At 45.1% G+C, this 20,886-nt stretch overlaps 1 protein-coding gene across 2 annotated transcripts in view; it reads left to right on the top strand.

Annotated features, from left to right (window-relative positions):
- The window catches only part of LOC119170377 (sodium- and chloride-dependent glycine transporter 1-like), a 114,620-nt gene that overhangs the window by 16,860 nt on the left and 76,874 nt on the right, over nucleotides 1-20,886 (top strand). The window contains exon 1 of one of the 2 annotated variants that reach the window (XM_075876411.1): nucleotides 8,868-9,021. The exons of the other annotated variant lie outside the window; for it this stretch is intronic. Coding sequence (XP_075732526.1) covers nucleotides 8,890-9,021 — 132 coding nt within the window. The 5' untranslated portion in view covers nucleotides 8,868-8,889. Of the gene's footprint in view, nucleotides 1-8,867; nucleotides 9,022-20,886 lie in introns of those variants that run through there. 2 annotated transcript variants of the gene reach the window in all.

Here is a 20,886-nt window from a genome sequence, read left to right as displayed (position 1 = left end):
GTCCTGAAAACGTGCTTAAAGGACATTGATACCCCATTAGCGCGCTGAATATGCCTTATGTGGCTTGATTCTTACGTGTTCATAAACAAGCTAGCGAAATGTCATCGCATTTGGTCGAGAACTTAATCTATAAAGAACATTTTATAAACACGAGAGCACCCGATAGTTTGGCAATGCTGGTATAATTGCGAGTGTTGTAACAAGCCGTTTTTTCTGCGAGCGTTTGCATTCCGGCCAACGATATTGCTTTGTGGTCAGATGCACGTGCAATGGAGCTATTAGAACTTTTAAAGTTCGGTATTGAAAATTGAATGGCTTGCAATGGCTGAAACTTAGGTAGAAGACGACTGCGCCACTCAATGAAGAACGTGACGTCACGCACGCCATGACAAAATGGCGATCGCCGGCTGTGGGTGGGGATATTAACTCTATGGGGTGGTGAGGTTTATAGACGGTGACTTTTAGGGCTCACCTTGCAATGAAATGTTGCTTTACAGTCCATTTTTAAGACTTGCACACACAATAGATCTCACTACTATATTTGGTAGAAAAATGCAATTTGGTTGTTGGGTGAGCATTTCATGGCCCCTTTAAGTATGAATAGTGAAATGAAAACGAAACACTGATGCGCTTCTCACAATGGACAGCCATCGGTCCATGTTTTTTCGGAGTAAAGATTAATAGTCAGCAACTCCTGCAGCTCAACATCATAGGCCTTCGGTCGCCATTATCAACGAAATCCTGAGTGGCCATAACATTGCCCCTTAAACGACGATGGCAGAGGTCCGACCGAGTAAAAGTATAAGGCTTACTTCGAGCCTTTCTTTAGGTGATTGGAGAGAAGGAGGGGGGGAGGGGGACGAGGGAAAGCCCTGCACTTCTCGAGCACATGCCTATGGCCAGGTGCGCTGTGACTGTTGAGTGTGCTACGCGTGCGCTGCATGCAGCAGCTTGCGTTATCAAATTGCACGACTGCGCTACGACAGCATGTTGTAGGCCCGTGTGCTCAGATTTGGGTGCACGTTGAAGAACCCCAGGTGGTTGAAATTTCTGGAGCCCTCCACTACGGCGTCTCTCATAATCATATGGTGGTTTTGGGACGTTAAACCCCCCCAAATCAATCAATGCGCTACGACAGCAGTCTTCTATATTGACATCTTACGTAAATGTCCAAGTGATCCTTGCTCGCATTGCCGTAGCGTATGCATAATTCATAAGAACAAAACAATGTGTCCCACTGCAGTAATTCATTACAGAGCTCAGGCGAGTGTTGCCCAAAGAATTTCATCGTGCTCAGCATTGAAGTTCCTGAAATGATGATCAAATATTACGAACGATATGAAAACAAAAAAACTTGGCCCATTTCATAACAATGTGGCGCACACACACTACAAACAAGTAAAACATCAACACTGCGAAGTAAGGAAAGCAAGCTCACATAGTTGATGATTGAGTTTGTTTTGCTCATGTACTCTTTTTTTAGAATAGGAATCGCTCCCACAAAACGATGCCGAGAGAGGAGGAACGCATCATTAAGCAGCTCTCCCTCCAATACTCTGTCGCTTCAGCGGTGCTCTTTGTCATAACAACACGCTATATGCTAAAGCGTACAAACAATAATTCCCGTACTTAGTTCTAGTTGATATACACCGCCTTTCGCGCATAGCTCAGTTACATAAAACAGCATGTATACCGGCATTGTCGTATTAATTAATCCTGAAACCGCATCTTGTCCCTCACAGCATGCACATATGCGTGACCCGTGCCAGGAAAGACGACTGCGTCCCACTTAGTTCTATAAGTGCCGCAACACGACACAAAGTCTTAAAATGTAGACTCAGATCAAACTCTTCTAATAATTTGTAGTTGTCCTCTTTTACGAGCACTTCACATGCATCTACAACAGAAATGCTTCATGACTGTTTTTTTACTTAATATCTATCGTTAATTTATTATGTCTACTACATACGCGAACGTTATGACAAACTTGCGATGTATATATCTTCCGTTCTCTCTAAAATTGAGCATGCATGGTTAACCTGAGAGTTGAGTAAAGTGTACCTAATTATTAAACAAAAGTTCGTTCTCACAAAACCTACCCGACTTGTAACAATGAACTACTCATGTCATTCAAGCAATACAGATATAGGTGTACCATATTCTGCCCGCTCCAGCGTAAAAGAATATGGTTGGCTGAGCTATCTCTACTTGACTATTCTTACGCGATAGGGTTAACTAGTTCGTTTCACAGAAGTTCCCGTGATAACGTCGTTGGTTGCGAGCGAGAAATCATCATCTGATGCGTGATCAAAAAAAGTCGAGAATGATGCAAATAAAATGAAAAAAAAAACTCCTGGGTCAGAGTAGGGACGGAACACGTATCGCCTGAGTAGCAAGCGGATATTCTACCACACAACCACGCCTCTGCTTGAAAAAGCAATGACAGTAACTTCCTATGCTTGGAAATACAGTGAAAGTAACTTTCATGCTTCACAAACACAGGTGTTCTGTATACATTCTTCACAATACAGCATGAAGTATTGTCGTAATAATGTGTGGTACAAGCATACATTGCCATCGGGCGTCAGAAGGATCACCATAAACTTCATATATAGTTTAAAGCCAGTCACCCTCTATGAAATGTCCACACGCAACTCTACCCTTAAGGCAAGTGGGTGCATAGCAAGTTTGAAACGATTTCGTAGGCTAAGTGTTTAAAGTACGCACGAGGAACATAATATCGCTATAGTTTGCAACTCCTAAAGGAGAAGCTTAAGGATCCCCCATTTTTTATAGGTTCCCTGTAACAGTTATTCAAATAATAATCAGATGACTTCGCTAAAAAAATTTCCTTGCCTTGTAGGAATTAACAGCCGCTCATTTTTTTGAGAATGCGGAATTCGAGTGGAGGTACTCGGGTTCATCGCATGCATCGAGCGCTTGCTCTCTCGTTTCGGGCCAACAAACGCGCTGAAAGGTGCAAGAATCCTTACCATTCGGGAGCATGCCTCATTAACTTGAACGCTTTCACTGCAGAGTGAAGGTGTTTTAGCGAATTGTTTTTTGCGAGTTGATCACATAATGTTATCACAATCTTAAAAGATAAGTGCCACTGTGCGGCCTATCAAAAAACTATCACCTTGACTAACATGTTTGTCCGACAGAAATCGGGTAAATCCCACTGATTCACTGAAACCGAAGAACGGCTAGCCCAACAAATGGCTGCGAGCCAAAGACACCAAGAATGTGTAACGAGAAAATACTCGAGAACGGGAATGATTGCGGCTGCTGCGAGAAGACTCCGAAGGCATACACCATTGACGACTTGCCCATACGCATATCAGAAGCTCTAACGCTTGGTTCAAGCGTGATATGTCTCGCTAGTTTGGATAACCACGCTTTGTCTGCGACTGCATGTGGTGTTACTGACCTAGAAGCAACCTATAGTCTGTATCACCTAGCTAAGGCTTAGGCAGAACCTGAAAGCAATTAGAGTATTCTTCAGAATCACCCAGTTTTGTCGTTTCAAGCTCTGCGTGACTTAGAACAAGCTGCGCTATTTTTTATTTAATTTTTCTTTGACCGTGTGGCTTAGCTTCAGAGTGATCGCTATCGCGCGAGCTAAAGCCTTAGATGAGCTGGTATGTGGCGGCATCCAGTGGCGACAGCCGTAACAATAGAGCTCACGATACTCTAATCAGCCACCATCCGTATAGTTTGGGCTCATGGCATCCTTTGTCGAGAGAACAGAAAGTGATTCTAGCAGACCTTGATAATTAATTGTATATTCCAATTTACGAGTTACTCTATAAAGTTTGACTCACAGGTTATCAGGAGTCTCGACTATCGATCGGTGGAGTTTTCTGGTTAGTAACGTAGCGAGGGGATGGCACACCAGACTCGTGAGTCTCTTTTAGTGATCTGCATTCGTTCAGGATTAAAGTGTAACAAAAATAACTAGAAGACGTTAGACCAAGTTTCATTTTTCTAGCACCGAAACCCGAATCCTTCCATGACTCCCCGTTGAGGCAGCCTGAGTTCTATTTTATGATTACTCAGTCGCGCAACGCTGACAAACCAAACATAAGCAGATTAAAGCCAAATCGATAACTTAGCTTCACTATCCCACCTTGAAGAATTATAACCGAAGGGCGTCCCCTCCACGTAGGCGTGCGTGACCATCTTACGCAGTGCCCCAAGTTCACCTTTATTTATTTAGGCAAATTACGAGCGAGTGATTTAAGATCTTCTTGAGCTCGTGCTTGCACTTACGATTGATGCACCTGTCGTATAGGGGAAAATCTTAGCGCAACAGACAGTATGCTCAATGATGCTAGGTCGATGGGGTCTCAGCGCTCGGAAGTCGTCTGGCTCCATATCGGTTTCGTAGACGCGCCTCCAATGTTAGAGCACAGTGCCACAGTGGGCTGCGTATATTTAGGCCGGTGCACTGCCAAAGAAAACAGGCGGCTGACTAAAATGAAATGCTTTCAGCTGCTTTGCCTGTCGCATGTTATTTTCTTTTTATTTGTTTCTTTTATTCTCATCTCTACCTCCCATTCTCTGTCTCGCTCTTTCTCTCTCAAAGCCGCTATGCCTTTCTTTCAACCTTTTATGAATCGTTTACTGGGACAGTCGCACATCTTTCCCATTTGTGGGTCCGACGCGGTGGCGCAATGGTTTTTGTGCTCGGCTGTTGACCCGGTCGTGGGTTCGACCTTGGCCGTGGCGGTCACATTTCGACGGAGACCAAATGCCAGACGTCCGCGCGCTGTGCGATGTAAGTGCAGGTTAAAGAGCACGATTTGAAAGGGCAAAACTAGGGGTTAGTTGGTTGTGCACGGTTGACCAGGAGACATGCTGCTTTAAACCGAAGATGAAAAAAAACGCTCGTAGTACACAACACAAGCGCGAAATGTTGAGTACTACATCTGCTTTGTGGCGAACTGCCGTTCTGGCTATCTGACTTTGCGGAGCGCGTGCCTCTGTTTGAACTGCCGTCCGACAGTGATCCTCTGAAGCGGTGGTGTGGTGCAATGCCGAGGACAGAACTAACTCTAATGTTTTCTGATCATGTCTGCGCGAAGCATTTTTTTTAAAGAGCGTGATTTCAACTGCATATCGCGTGGAGTTCAAGGCAAGGGTGCTACCTGACCCACCAAAGAGGCATGTTCTAACTGTGAAGGTTATTCGCACCTTATTTTCACACTGTCCCAAGTACCTCACACGACCAAGTAAACCTAGGAAGCCACCCGCAAGCGAGAATCTCCTGTGTAAGTTTCCAAACAATCTTGGAAGTTGACAATGTGAACGTGATGCGCTCAATTATAGGGGATGTTATTAGAATTTTTGCAGTATAAATGACGTGATGAAAGAAAAGTGCACGAAAAGACAACATGCCATGGGCAGGGATTGAACTTGCGACCTTCAAATAACGTATACGATGCTCTACCAACTGAGCTACCACGGTGGCTATCCCCCGTCCACTTTGTGGGGTATATTAATATGTGCATGAGGAGAGGGAGCGTAGGTCAGCGACTCCATTATAGCCATGACGGAGAGTGTTGGAACACCCTTTGTCAGCCTGTTTGGCGTCTGCACTGCTTCGCTGGGTCGTCGACCACGGCGCCATCTTATGGATCGAAGCAGAGCGTGGCCGGGAGTAGCCGAACATACTGTGGTCGCCCAGGCAGGTGCTGTGTCAAGACCTGAATATTCGGACACCGCTTTCCAGCGTATGGACTGAGTCTTTTCATTTTTTTGCTCACAGCACGAACGAGGCGCAGCTTGATGAGCCATCCCACGTATAAGCATATGTACCAGGTTACATACTACACTAGGATCGCGGTACGACAGCGCCTTCACGAAAATGGCCTACGTAATTAGCTGATGCGAAATTGACAACCGATGCGCCATTCCTTTCAACACAGGTTTTATGCGGCAAATACGTACACAATTTATCTTATGGGTGTAGCATCTAATCTGCGTGCTGATGATTGAGAAAGACGTCAGATAAGGTTATTATTCCGCTTTAAGGACTTTGAGTTAGAAGAGAAGATATATATTGCTTGCTTTATGACGTTTTATTACGCTTCCTGCAGCCGCTATTGTAAAACACGTGTACAATATCAGGACTAAGAATGTCAGGATTTTGCGCGTTTTGGCCTATCGCAGTTATGCCCGCTTCTGCAGCCGAAAGCTCAAAACGTGAAGTACAATCAATTGATCGCGCATGGTCCTGATGCAAGACATGGCAGATTGAGCCTGCGAGTGCGTGGCCTAGCAAGCTATGGGAGGTAATTAACAAATTATAATCGCCGTATATGAACCAATGGCAATTTATATTTTATTGACTTTTTTTCATGACGTCAAAGAAACGCACTGTCGGCGTCACTAATTATGCCGAAGAGGCAAGAAACACCAGGAAAGAATTGCTCGCTCGTTGTTTGCATTTTTCGATGTTCTTCAAGGAGCCTCTGAATATGCCGGGATGTGCATTAGTTTTTGCAACCGATGCGGAATCCACTTCGTAACAGCCTGGTGCAGCGTGAACAACTTTGCTTACTTTTACGCGTGATGTCATCCCACGAACTGTTTATGTTAAACTGGCGCTTACGAGTTATATCTTGTGAGCCGTGCTTCTATGCACCGTTCGCAAACAGGGCCGGAAATCAAAACATGAAATCAGCCATCATCATAATGGGATGCATCGACGCGGTCATTTCACGATGACTGAGCCACTGCGGGATGTTTGCGAAGGGAATCATTGCGATGACAGCTGTATGTACGTTATCGCCATGCATACGACACGCTTAACAAGGTGGTGTATATACAAAGCGCATGTTAGAAACGCGCGGGGGTGGTTTTAATGAAATGTTTGCGCATTAAGTCATATACAAATAATGGCTTTGCGTATAAATTCGTTCACTTTCATCCCACGCAACACGAAATATTCGTGTTTATCTGTCGCGAAGCCGCAGCTTTTATGTTTACTCGCTTCGCCGTTTCAGCTGAGAACTTATGAGCTATGCCGAAGTGCAAACAACGAATGAAGAGCATGGACAGCGCGTGTCATTTGCGCACCGATGTCACTGGCTTGGATGTGGCACGAACATTTTAATCACATGGTCTGGTTTTGCTGCACGTTATTCCTAAATGAGTGTGTTGAACGCTTATTGGAAAAGAAGCTATAGCAATTCAATGACCATGGAACTTTTCCGCATCTCGGTACCTCTGGGTAATTCCACTTCTGTGGTATTTCTTATCGGACATGGCCGCGATGCATTACGAGCATCCACTGGAAGCAGCTCAGCCCCGTTATACAATCTGGGGGCTGTGTACCAGGTCCAATTAAATATTCCACTCAACTTTTCCTGAACTGCCTTGAAATAGATACGAGACGGCATGCGTGTCCAGGAGAAGGTGTAACTTCGGACCATCAAAATAGGCCGAGTGCAAGAACGGAATAGTTCACGCGGGCTAAAAGGAGAAGAAAGAGAGCAAAATGTCTTGCAAGGTACGTGGAAATGATAGTGGTAGCATTTTGCACAAATAGACAGATCGAAAAAGACACAAGCCGACGGTAGCGTTCACTTGAGCAACATTAGCCGGCAACAAACACTGCCATTTATTGCTGGTACTATGCGAGTGACTGCGGTAAGCGAGGCACGTGCACTGTGCAGGTGAATGCGGTAGGCCTGCAATTATAACCTGGTAAACTTGGAACGTGTCGATAATTTCTCCCCAACAAGACCTCCTCACGGAATCACATGTAGGATCCATCTCAAAGACCACACGCAAGACATAAGTGTGAAAAAGCTGGCGAGCCTACATTTCTTCGGCATATTGTGGTTGGATGTTGCAGGACACATCTCGCTCCCGCCTCTGGTCATCATCGGAAATGACATCCGGTGTTTGCGGCTCAGCCGAGCCACTGTAATGACATTATGCTTGTATTCAAAAGCAGCGTTATGGAAAATGGCCTCTGAGGCGGCGAATTTCGCTAATTGTGCACGTGAGCCTTTTGGCGGGAAGCGAGAAACCTTGAAATATACGCTAGAATGCAAATGCAATCACAACAGCTGCGTACTCGTCTACAGTGGAAAAAATATTTAAGCATAAGGTGTCGAGATGGTACAAGGACAAATTACAGTGCGAGAAAAACGAGCCAATGTCAAGATGCATGTTGTCACCTGTGGCAAGATTTAAAAGTTTGCAACAGTGGCGATAGCTGAATAAAACATACATATTATAACGTTGTTTAGGATGTGCCTAAATATAAGCGGTCCAGGCAACCATCACCAAAAGCACGCATTACCTACTTTTGGTTTACTTTGTTTTAATGACAGTGTATACATACCTCGTGGCACAATAATTATGATATTGTGATTAGGTTCTCACACGGTGGCCGCATTTCTATATAGGAGCACGTTAAAGAACGCCAGGTGTTCAAAATTAATTCAGAAGGTCCTCTCTACGACGTGCCTCAATATCATAACGCAGTTGAGCCTTCTAAAATCCCGGCAATTATCATAACTAATATCATTGAGTTGCGCTCATCGCTATTCCGTTGTTCTCGTGACTGTTCCGACGCTGGCCCACTGCACATCGAGTGCGCCGTCTCCGTTATTAGATCTTGATTATTCAGGATCGCATTATCTGGTCTTCCAATTTTTTTTCCGTCATTGCTAACAACGAAAAGGGGTGCCAGAAAGAATACATCAATGACGTCCTCCACTACAAGCAGCATGACACAACGACGGCACATCAGTACTACCGCTGTTTTCCCGCGCCTGTTAAACAACGCACCTGTGGGTTCGTTTTTGAACTGTTACCTCGCAGCGGGACACGACGGACGTTGCTTCGTAGTGTTTGGGGTGAACGTTCGTGATGCCACGAAAGTTGGCAGAGCAGTATGTTCAGCTAACGAGACAGGTCGAACTACCACTCCTACGTATGCCTGTTCACATGGGTATGTGGCTCACGCATGGAACACACGAAATACTTTCACGGCGTCGACCGGTAAGCCTGCTTTTCTTCCTCGATTCTGTGATGGCCTGGTTACGAATGAAAGCAGATGCCAATGCGACCCGCTATCTATCTCTCGTATAGTTATGATTCTTGACACAGTCCACCGTGTTAGATCAGTGGATACAGTGCTCAGCTGCTGACGAGAAGTTCGATCCCGTCTTTTCGTGGAGGCGTAATAGCTGCGGCCCATGCACGATGTCAGTGCACCCCAGAGAGCGCCCAGTGGACGAAATTTCCCAAGCCCTTCACTACGGCATGCCCTTTAGTAGTATGGTGATTTTGGCGCCTAAAACACAGCATATTATTGTCCTCGACTGCTTGCCCGAAGGTTTCGGGATCTCGCGGGATCGCATCCCGGTGGCGGCTGCATTTTCGATAAAGACGAAAACGTTGTAGACCCGTGTGCTCATATTTGAGTGCATGTTAAAGAATCCCATGTGGTCGAAATTTCTGGAGCTCTCCACTACGACGTCTCTCATATTCGAAACCGTGAATTTGGGTCGTTAAACACCACATATCAATTTAACAAGGTTTGCGGGATCGAATTCTGGACGTGACTTGATGCAGGCGAAAATGCCCGTGTGCGTAAAACTTCACCAATCACAATACTATAAATGTCGATGCGAATATTTGTAGCCAAGTGGCTGAAATGCATGTAAGCTAGCTTCGAAAAACTTTACACCGCCGTTAAGTACCTGCACAAGTAAGCTGTCTCGAAGTTGCGAACGCTCTGCTCTTCCCGCGCAGCGCCGAGCCGTTTCATTCAAGCTATTGATCGAGCGGATGTCTGCGCACGTTACGAGGCCCCACGGTCTCGAATCATTTTGCGTGCCTTGTGCTATTCGTCCTTTGAAGGCCTTCATGCCACATGTCCCTTGATGACCGTAAGGGCACCTCGGCCTCTCTCAGCGTATTTCGCTTCGCGCCCATGTCTTAACGCTGCACTGCAGCCAAGAAATCACTGCGTTCGCATCGCCTTTCCACTCACTTTTTCTTCTCCTCCTCTCTCACCTCGTTTTTACTGCCGAAAATCTATGAATTGTTTCTTTATCACGCTCGGTTCGTTTCTCCTTTCGAGATCAATCAGGTCGATACGTACCGCTCTATGCTGTCGCGGTGGTGGCGGTGGCATGCTGCTGCCATACTCACCCTCCCCCCCTCACCCCATCACTACTCCTCGTGCTGCGCTCTCGGCAGGGCTTCACGTTCCAGCTACCTTCTTCATTTCATTCCGTCTTTACTCTCTTCCTCTCTGATCTCTCTGTTTTCTCCTCACTTTCTTTCCCGCCGATTTCTTTCGTTCCCTACGTAGTGGTAGGCGGCGCTGGCGGGCGCACTGCGAGTCCTCTCTCCGCGGCGCCACGGCAGTCACGTGGTGCGCCATCCGTGGTGACGCAAGAGTGACGCGCTCATTTTGTTTGTAAATACCAATGGATCCCCCCGACGGCACACAGCGGCGCCGAGATTTCGTCAAGGCGCCGCTGGCTCGTTTCTTCGCCAGCCCACGGGGCCTGGACGATCGAGGCCTGGTTAGGTTTTTTTTAGTTTAGTTACGTTTCGCCGCTCGCCATTTGGACGAGCTCTATACGCCGCCGTTCCAGACACCCGTGAAGCGGATTCAATCTCGCAATCGCCACTAAGGTCCATGATGTCGACGCCTAAGCACATGGTTGCCCGCTGTTCATTGACGTCGCCCGCTACCGTCCGTGGATTCGTCCTGCTTAAGTCGTTCGCGAATGAGATCGACGTGTCACCTTCCTGCGTAAGTTCACCTACGGTTGGCAACGTTTTTTTGTTTTCATAAGTCCTCGGCATCTCTTCTATAAATATATAAGCCCAAATTCATACTTCTGAAGCTAGAACGTCATCTATGCAGCAATATAGTAACGTTTTTAATCTGAACACAACACTTGCACTTAATCAATTATCGGGTTAACCTGTTGACGGGTTTCCTCAAAGTGGGAAAGTTTCATTTGAGTGTCAGCAGTGACACAATGAAACAAACGAAGATGTCTTACGCGCCTGCTTCTATAATCTGTAATGTGTTTCACTGGCTCTGTCCCATCATCAATGCCGGATCATTCCCACTGACCTGAATCATAGCTTCTGTCATTGCTCAGAGGCATTATTACGGCTCGATGGTTTGTATAATGTTGTAAAATAAGCTTATACCATCTTTTCGAAGTGGAATAGTTGTTTCAGTAGCGCGAGATGTCGCCATCAACCATACCATGCTCGCTGCACCCACGTGAGATGTCACTTTAACTTTTTTTTTTTACGCGCATAACCTAAACGGTTCGCTATGAAATATTTCGACAAACAGCTAAGGAAGATCGTCAGCTACTAGGTAAGGTGCATGAATAACTTAAACTGCGCGTTGTCGTACAAGATATGTTGTGCAAAAGATCATATCGATTTCGGTGAACGAAGGCATGCGGCGGATTCCACGAGTGAATAAGTTACGCAGATGGCATTTATCAGTCTCTCCGTATTTATCAAAGGCGTACACATGTTAAGCACTAAGCAATACTTTAATAGACTTACAATACTCGTCCTAAAATGTGGTTTCATGAAAGTGATAAACTGGTTGATTGATTGATTGATTGATTGATTGATTGATTGATTGATTGATATCTAAGGTATAAGGTCCCAAAACCACTATATTATTGTAAGAGACGTCGTAGGGCAGGGCTTCGGAAATCGACACCCCGGGGGTTCTTTAACGTATACCCAAATCTACGCACACGGGCCTACAGCATTCTCGCCTCCATAAAAAATGCATCCGCCGCCGACGGGATTTCATCCTGAGACCTGCGGGTGTCACTAAAGTGTCTGAATCTAAAGGTATGCTTGTCTAATTTTATACTAGAGCTTGATGTAACCTATAACATAGCCTCGCGTTCGCCTTTTTTTTTTGTTCCGTCTTGATTAGGTTGTCGTATATTGCGGTACTTTGGCATACCTATGCATGTAATTTCTACTTGGAAGAGAAAAGTGTTCCTTAAAGAAAACACACTTTGTGAACACTTCTACTGCTTCAAAATTGTTTTTAGGTACAAGCCTTATATACCTCTTCAAACCTGAACATTGACCGCCTACGTAGTCATCGTCAGCATAAAATGAACGTTAATGATGATAACCTTTTATTTATGCATATTTTCATATAATTTATTATCGTCATCATCAAGAGCGATTATATTTATGGTCGTTCAATACGTGTGTAATTTTGTTGTTTTGTATTTGATTTCACCGGCTGGCTTACTGATGGGCAGGTTGCTTTACCAAAATATCATAAGCAATGTACCTTTCGTCAATACAGCAATTTCGTCGTCATATTCAGTACAATGCTGAGCCAATGTCGTCATCATTCGTTTTGTTTTCAGTACAGCATATCATCATTATTGTGTCTTACACATACTGTACCTAAGCCAGTTTACTTTTATTTTTCTGGGCTGAAATTGTGTGCCGCGCTCTACAGGGGTGACTGCTGACTCGTACATTACCCACCGCTGTGGTCTAATAGCTAAGCAACTCGGCTGCTGACCCGCAGGTCGAGGGATCCAATCACGGCCGCATCTTCAATCGAGGTGAAGATGTATAAGGCTGGTGTACTTAGATGTAGTTGCAGGTTAAAGAACGCAAGGTGGTTGAAATATCCGGAGCTCTCCCCTACAACGTCTGCCATAATGATATCTTAGTTTTGGGACGTTAAACCTCATCAGTATGGATGTCGTCGAATATTGAACGCATTTAACATTCGCGTAATCTATATAGGCTGAAGTGTACATGTTTCTTTTATTCGTGTATCAGGATAATACTAATATCAAACGCTTCCTGACCTCAACATACTCATTTTACCCTGTTGTTTCTTAGATGGCCTTCAGCTAAATGCAATAGCAGTACTTGGGGGACCCTACATTACTTTTTGTTGCTTGTCTGACCTTAAATGATGAACAGGTTAAGCTACTAAATCAAATATAGCGTCTACGATGAATCAAAACCACACTTGCAATATTAAAAGCATCCGCGACGTCATGACAATAGTTAAGGACAGGGGAGCATGCCATGTGCGCAAACGTTTAATGAAGGAGCACTAATGACAGCGTCATACGACAAAAATGTCGGCGCACATACACGTACTGCACGTAAGAGTTTGTAAAGTGGCTCAGAAACGTACAGTACTCGATTATCGTAACTCTACACTCGGTGCGCAAGGCAGCTGACGTTGAGGGCGAGGCCAGCGAAAGGTCGGGGCGATGGTTAGTGGCTCATGGTGACCGCAAGTGGCAGTCGTTCAGTCTGTGTTCCTCCATGGCAGCGGTGAAACGCAGCAATCTTTCGTTGCGCATACGCACCAGCTCCAGTCGCTTCGCGCGAAGCGGCACGTGAGGGCAGTGTCTCGAACCCATGGCAAGCAGCTCTACGTCCGCGCACCTAAGAACCACAGACTGAACGGCCGTCAACCAGATACTGTCACCATGTGTCACGAACACTCGCTTTTAACGTCACCCTCAGTACTAGCGAGCTTCCACTTGTAGTATAGCGTTTCAATCGCCGTCGTTTGATCACCCATCCATTCAGTGAAGAAGGCAGTGAACATAAGATTTCTTATCCATACAAATAAAGTTTGAGCACTACTTTCTTAATTTTCAGTTGGGTCATTTTTTAAATATGTTAACGTGTTGCTTGCTATTTTACTGCATGACAGTAAATATCCAGATTCTTATAAGCACAACAAACAGTCACGAAAAGTGAACAGGTAACGCATAAAGGACAGTCTGCCAACTTTTTTTTTTAATTAATCGTGTTTGATTGGACGTTTTTGCGTAGGTGCTGCTCCGGCTACTCCTTTTTTGCATATCAGTTTTTATCAAGACGTTGTCAATTCACAGCAAACAGTAAGCAGTTTTCGCATGAATAAACATTCACAAGTCTAATCTCAGCACCACGAAATTACAAACGACAGTACTTCGTTCTTATATTTTATAACATATTTTGTGCTAACATTCGTGGCTGATATATCGTAATATTTTCCGCGTCTCCCCAAACCGTGTGCATATGCATGTGGTATCCCTGCTTCACAAAGTGAATCCTGAGAAATAAGGACAAAGTTGAAGAAATAGTAAAGAAATTTTATGTGAGTCTAGGTATAGTATTAAACTACCTAGTGTTGCTGTATGACAGGAATTTTTAATTACAAAAACGTAAAGCTTGAAGACACGAACGCAACAGACGTGAAACAGATAACACAAACGCACTCGTATCACGTGGAAGACCGTGCTATCACGTTAGGAGGAAATGAACGTAGACGAAACACCCTCGGCGAAGGCTTGGAAATGCTATCGCTACCCGTCAACATCAAAGTTGCCATTAGAGATAATTATTGTGGTGAGGATAGGAAGTCTATAAAAACTACAATTGATTCGGCTTGTACCTCCTGTATAAGAAGGCTCCACTGCTCCCGTTAAAAATCTGCTGTTATGAATATTTTGCTGTAGAGATTGAGGTCCATTTTATACTTCGCATATCTCCTACGTGACTGAATTCAAAACCAGTAATTGTGAAACGATGCTCCTCGCAGGTCACGCCATAGACTCCTTTAATTTGTGCACATTAGTTGAAATATCTTTGTCATTATTATGAGAGCTTGCCACCAGGCGTAATTGCAAGACATATACATAATGAGCCGAACGAAAGGAAACATTTTTGCATCGTGATTGACATCCATCAGTTTCCCTGCAAGTTACTTGCTTGTCACCAAACAGCAGCGCTTTCCTCCGTGGACCTGACTTCAGCTTAGCTTGGCATCTAGATGCTGCCGTCGCGTTTAAGTGACGGAGGCACAGCTAATTCATGTGTCGACCACCATCTGCCTTTGCTGCAAACACCATCCATTTGCTCAAATTTCGATTTTTTTCTCATTTTTCGAAGTGAATTCGTATTAGCAACGCTAAAGGTGCTGTCATGGTGGGTTCAACATCAAGACGTGACCACCCAAGGTTAAATACGACCTAAGCATAGACCACGAGCAGTGGTTTTAACTAATGAATATTTTAGGGACTCATTGTAGGCTTTTAGAAGCCATAATAGACCTCTTGATGTCAGAAAAAAAAGGTGGGAAAGGGGTGCCATAAATTAACACTGAATTCATGGTGAAATTAGTGCCTTTATTTCTCTCTGTTGAAGAATAAGGCTAAAGTGGCACGCCGATTGAATCCGGCTTCGGGCACGTCCCACCCGTTTCTAACCATGCTCACTTTTGAAGTATGCAAGCGTGGAACTACGTTTGCGTTCATATGTCGTAGAAAACTGACAAAAGCTTTACAACCATCTCATGAAAAAGGGAAAACAACAAAAGACAGTTACAATGCAATGCACAAATGCATGTGGCAAAGCACACAAAAAATGAAAGGGATTGTCGACGAGATTTTAGCGTGGTAAAAAAAGTGCTTTTTTGTTTCTTGGCTTCGTGGACTCCACTTTGATAATCAGTGACTTTTGCTATAAGACCTGCCTCAATAAGATCGTTCTTTTTTTTGTAATTTCAAATTTTCGTTCTGAAAATATCTACATATTCCTGCGCTGAAGAAGCTGGCACGGTCAGCACAAGCCCGAGGTCTGCGAGTGCCCTAAAGTAGTCGTAAGGGGTGTACAGTGAGAGAAGTCAGTTCACGAACGACAGTTCTCCGCCAGAGAAACAAACGCTAGCATTACAATCTTTTTTTTTTTTTACTGTGAGAGTCAACATGACAGGGAAACGAACGTCAATCAGAAAAAGAAAGAAAAAGAGTAATGAATGAAATTGTGTGCTACACGTCCTCTGCAATAGCGACGACACGTTAGCCCGTTCTAGCGCCAGCCACTCCGTACGGATATCTCATACAGGCGCACCGCCACTCCGTTCGGTGTCCGTCTGAAGCGCTCCCTCGCGACCGACTTTTTCCCGCGACGGGAAGGTCAGCGGCGACGCTAGCAGACGCTGGCCACCTCATTGGCTGCTCCTACGCGGTCTGCTTCGCTGCGCGTTTCGAACCGGCGCAACTCCTTCTTTTCCTACAGTTCCCCTACCTTCCTTCATCCTCAACCCCTCCATCATGACCCCCGTGAGGAACACCACGTCGCTTTCCGTCGATGCCAGCGCCGCTCCAATACCCACACTCCTCCTCCTTTCGTTCCTCGATCGAAAAAAAAAAATATTATCGAAAGGAGGGAAGAGCAGCTCCCCACGGACAAGAAAGAAGAGGGGAACACCCCTTTTTAGACGTCACGTTTGACGTCAGCACCTCTTCGCACGTACGAGAACTGCGCCAACAGCGCGGCGGTAACGGATGCCGACGACGCGCTGTGTTTTGAGGGGGCGCCCGCTCTGCGCCTGTGGGGGAAGCGTGGGAGGAGAGGGTGGTGGATGAACTTGAAGAGCCACGACGCCGTGTAGGGCGCTTGGCAAACGTGCTTGTTTAACCCTAGCGGTGTCAGCCAAGGTTTGATCAGAAACTGCGCGGCAGTTTTCACGCGTGCTTCGTCAAGGTCGTTCATCGGGGTACCACGTCTCTGTGCATGCATAACGACGAAAGACTCACGAGTAGATTAGCTTTATTTTCACTCCTTACGCACGGGACTGGATCACGACGCCGTCCTGTTTATCTTTCATTCTCTTTTGCTCGTGTTTTCTCTTGACATTGTTTATTTCGATTACCTCATTTCCACAACCTTGGTTTTTTTATCTTAGTTCTCGAAGAGATGGACCCTGAAAGCAACAGACAACTTAACCAAAGGCATCCTATGAGACATTCTTTGTGCAATAATGCAAGTCATATTTAAGATCATGGTATAAATAAATTGGTAAGGGGGTCGGTAGGGTAAGTGGTATATGCAAGACTTAACGTATTATTTTAGATGCGGAAGCATCTTATACTCGCGCCTTGTAGTGCGCCGTCCACGCCGTCCGCACCGCTTCTCGAACATTCGACAGCTGACGCGCGCGCATGCGCCGTCGCGCCGTCGCCCACTCTTCCACCATCTGTGCATCCCTTCCTCCTCTACACACCGCGCGTGCTTCACTCCTCCACCATCTGTGCACCCTTCCTCCTCTACACACCACGTTCGACATCTACAATTCTCCTGATTCTCCAGTGGACGCGCATGTGGCGTCGCGCTTCGAGAACATTCAACAGCTGACAGTGCATGCGCCGTCGAGCTGTATATATACTCAAGGTCGGCGCTCGCTCGCTCAGTTGCCGCTCGTCGGTTGGTTTGTACGGCGCGTCGACGTCCAAGGTCGCGGTGAAATGAATTCCAACGAATCCACAAACACAATGATCGACGTCCCTTCGACCAGCGCCGCCCTTTCGCATACGTGTGTACGTGTTCACTCATTTAACACCCCCTCCTACAACCACGTTAACCAATTTAGCCATCGACCCAAGTAAGTCGCAATTTAACACCCCATTTCACAACCACGTTAACCAATTTAGCCATCGACCCAAGTAAGTCGCACTTTAACACCCCGTTAACCAATTATATGCTCCGCATCCTCCTCAGTGTTCCCCCGAGGGAAGCTGCGGGCAATTTTTTTTTGGATTGGCTGGAACTATTCACACAAAATTTCACATGCTCTCGAAGAATGCCGCTACGTATCCCGTGATACCTTTTTTATGTCTACGTTGTCTATCCTTCCTATGGCCCACACCCAAATTTTAGTGTGGGTTCGCTTATTCAATGTACCTTTTCCCACCAATTACCGAAAGGAGTGTAGTGAAATTCTGCAGCGTTATTATACATACATGTAGACTATATATGAATTTGTAGAATAACGCATCCCTTGAAAGTTATCGTAAAAAAAAATACCTGCATTCACAATGCCACAGAGGGTGCATGTTGCTGTGTAATTCTTTACAGCTTCGCTTTTCAAATAATCGGCAATCTTTTCAGTTAAGATTGTTTCCAACTTGTTGAGGCTCATCTATACAAAGTTGTATCGAAATCTATTCTGTAATTTTAGAAAAAAGTACATAGAACTTCAAACATTCATTAAAAAACACAATTTGCAAAAAAAACGAAGATTTAGGTGCGCGTACTGCTTACGCAAGAGGGCGCGTGGTGCACTATGGCGCGGCTTTTAAACTGTTTGAAGCGGCCCTCAACGTCGGCCTTCCATAATTTTGTTCCTCGGAGTGCAATGAATCTTTCGCTGAAAATATTTACCCGACCACAGTTCCTTAAACTTGACGAAAAAGCACCCTTTCCGTCCGTTCGATCATAAACCCACAACCTTCGAATTATTATTCCGGTGCTCTGCCAGCTGAGGTACGACAAAAAGCACTCCCTCATCTACATTGTTCGAAACTTATGTGCGTTTAATTTGTGGGAGTGTTAGCCAGCGTCATTTTATATTCCAGGCCGTGGGGGTTCGGATTCTACCGATAGAAAGGGCGCCTTTTTATCAGTGAATTGTTCTAGTAAGTGGCTTGTTCACTGTCCTGGCACCGCATTATTGTTCTCGAATGTGGTAACAATCCTTCCTTAATGAGGCTAGGACGATGTTAATAAAAGGGTAATGAAGAAAAACAGCATCCGTGGCGTGATTAAAGCATCTGGCTTTGGTGCTAAAGGCCCCGACTTCAAGTTTCGCTATCGCGACAGCTTCGTTTGTCTATAAATTTTATACCACTCTCATAAGTCTGCCGCCATATAACCACAATTTCTGTAAATCCGTACAGCCCCCGTTCCTGGCTGCACGTGCAAAATCAACCACCCTCAGACAGACTGTGAGAGTAATTTACTCAATCTAGCGGCTCCATGGCTGACATGATAAAAGGGCAAGTTAGCTAACCACAGGGACAACCACAAGAGTTTTTGTGCAGCATAAAGACGACAAAGGTTGGATAGAGCTAAGAAAAATGAAAAATAACCAAGAGTTTAACTGCAAACTCGTAGTTCATAATGATCCTACAAACTTCATCTCTGATTCGTTTATTTTTGGTAATACATTCAGTTCGCCACTCTCTATGCTAAGGAACATTGAGGCGCAGCAGCCTGGTGCCTGTGTATGGCCGACCATGTAGCTGGCTTAGCGCACTTTTAAGAAGTTCACGGCGGTCATCAACGTGGCTACAGATCGCTAAAGTGGTCGACGCTGTGTCTTCATAGTGTTGCAGTTTGGACACACATAGGAGCCAGCAGTTGCATTGAGGAAGACCTATGCATTTGAGCAGGATAGATACTGCCATTCGTAAGTCGCTCAGTACAGCGGTATCGTCAACTTGTGCCGACAGAGCACTGAGGTGATCGATCGCATTAGTCATGAATTATTAGGCAATAATTAATGAGGGTTAAAATATCTCGAGGTCACGAGCAACGTATACGCAGCTTTTTATGCCTGCTTCAGCTCTTCATTAAGCGATAAAAGTCGAGTCAACCGTATATGGGGGCGAAGAGTTCTCCGTAAAAATATCATGACGAGATGGGAGCAGGAGGGGGGGGGGGGGTCAACTGCACTTTAAACACTCACGAAACAGGTAAGCTTTTGTGCCGGTGTGGGGCAGACTTAATGCCCAGATTTGTTAATGTGGGGAAGGTGGGGTGCACTCCCCAGCCGCTCTTATGTACTATGCACAGCACTCTTCTGCACGCCTATAGGCTATCAACCGCAAAACTTTGCGGGATGTTGTATGCATAACAAATGCTAATTTCTGCTATATCTGTGCTTAATGCTGGTAATAAAGCTGCTGACTGTGTAGGTCGGAATGCCAAGTGCAGTATGGGACATTTCCGTCGAAATTACATTATTAGACAAAGCGGGAATTCGGCTTTATCGGACATTTAATGTCCCACTCACGTTTGCTGTTGATAGTACGTTATACCACAGTTGCATTGGGTACCTTATCAGCGGCATCATCGCTGATGAATACATGTAGACAACAGTAAATAAATCTTTCAAGCATGCTTTGCTGGAATTGTTGTACGCTTCACGTCAACTGCTGATAACTAACTTCACGCAGTTTCGCTTGCAGGCCGTGAAAGGCTTATTTGTAGAACGCTGTCACTTTGTACAATAACTGCTGTTCAACTTGCTCAAAAGCGGCACAGTGCGCCACAGTTCAGATATGCGAACGCTACGTAACGAATGATAGGCTTATTAGGAAAGAAGCATAATGTATTTAGTACTTCAGTTAATCTCGCATGATTGCATACAAAGTAGCAATCAACTTCTTGCATAAAGCAGCTTGCATAAAACGTTTATTTGGACAAAGAAAAACTGCGTGTGAGCGCAGGGTTAGGTAAACACGAAGTACAGTACACTTGTATTGTCATGTTTTCTTTTCTAGTACTTACTGAACGAATACTGAAGGGCTAAATTTCTGCGTAGTATAAAAAACAGTACATGCTTGTGAAAGATGGGAATATCGTTAAAGCCATGTCAAGAATACGGCACAGAACAGAGAACAGACACTTCTTGCGTGAAGTGCAATGTCACAATATAAGGTTTCTCAGCTAATGCTTTATGCAACAGGTTTTTAATTTTATTTCTGTTATTTCTACCCAATTGACAGCGTAGTTGATGCGCAAACTGATTAAACGTCTTATATACTGAAAGTTCATGCTTTTGTTTCTCTAAGCTTAGCTGGGGCACCCGATTCATGGTGATTAAGATACGAGCATAACGACTCTTTTCTGCCACATGCGTGGTGCCCCTACGCTCCTCACTTGTTATACCTGAGAAAAGATGAGAAAAAAGTGCGTTATGTGTGGCGTTAGGCCGCATTATTGTGGCCTTTTTTTTTTCTGATAACGCCATAAAGGTGCGCAAGTCATTACGCTCTAGTGACATAGCTTTACGCGAATAGCCCACAGTTA

Source organism: Rhipicephalus microplus, chromosome 2 (assembly GCF_043290135.1).
Source record: "Rhipicephalus microplus isolate Deutch F79 chromosome 2, USDA_Rmic, whole genome shotgun sequence".
Taxonomy (NCBI): domain Eukaryota; kingdom Metazoa; phylum Arthropoda; class Arachnida; order Ixodida; family Ixodidae; genus Rhipicephalus; species Rhipicephalus microplus.
The sequence above is the reverse complement of the archived record's forward strand: the minus strand, read 5'-3'. Positions and strand labels throughout refer to the sequence as shown.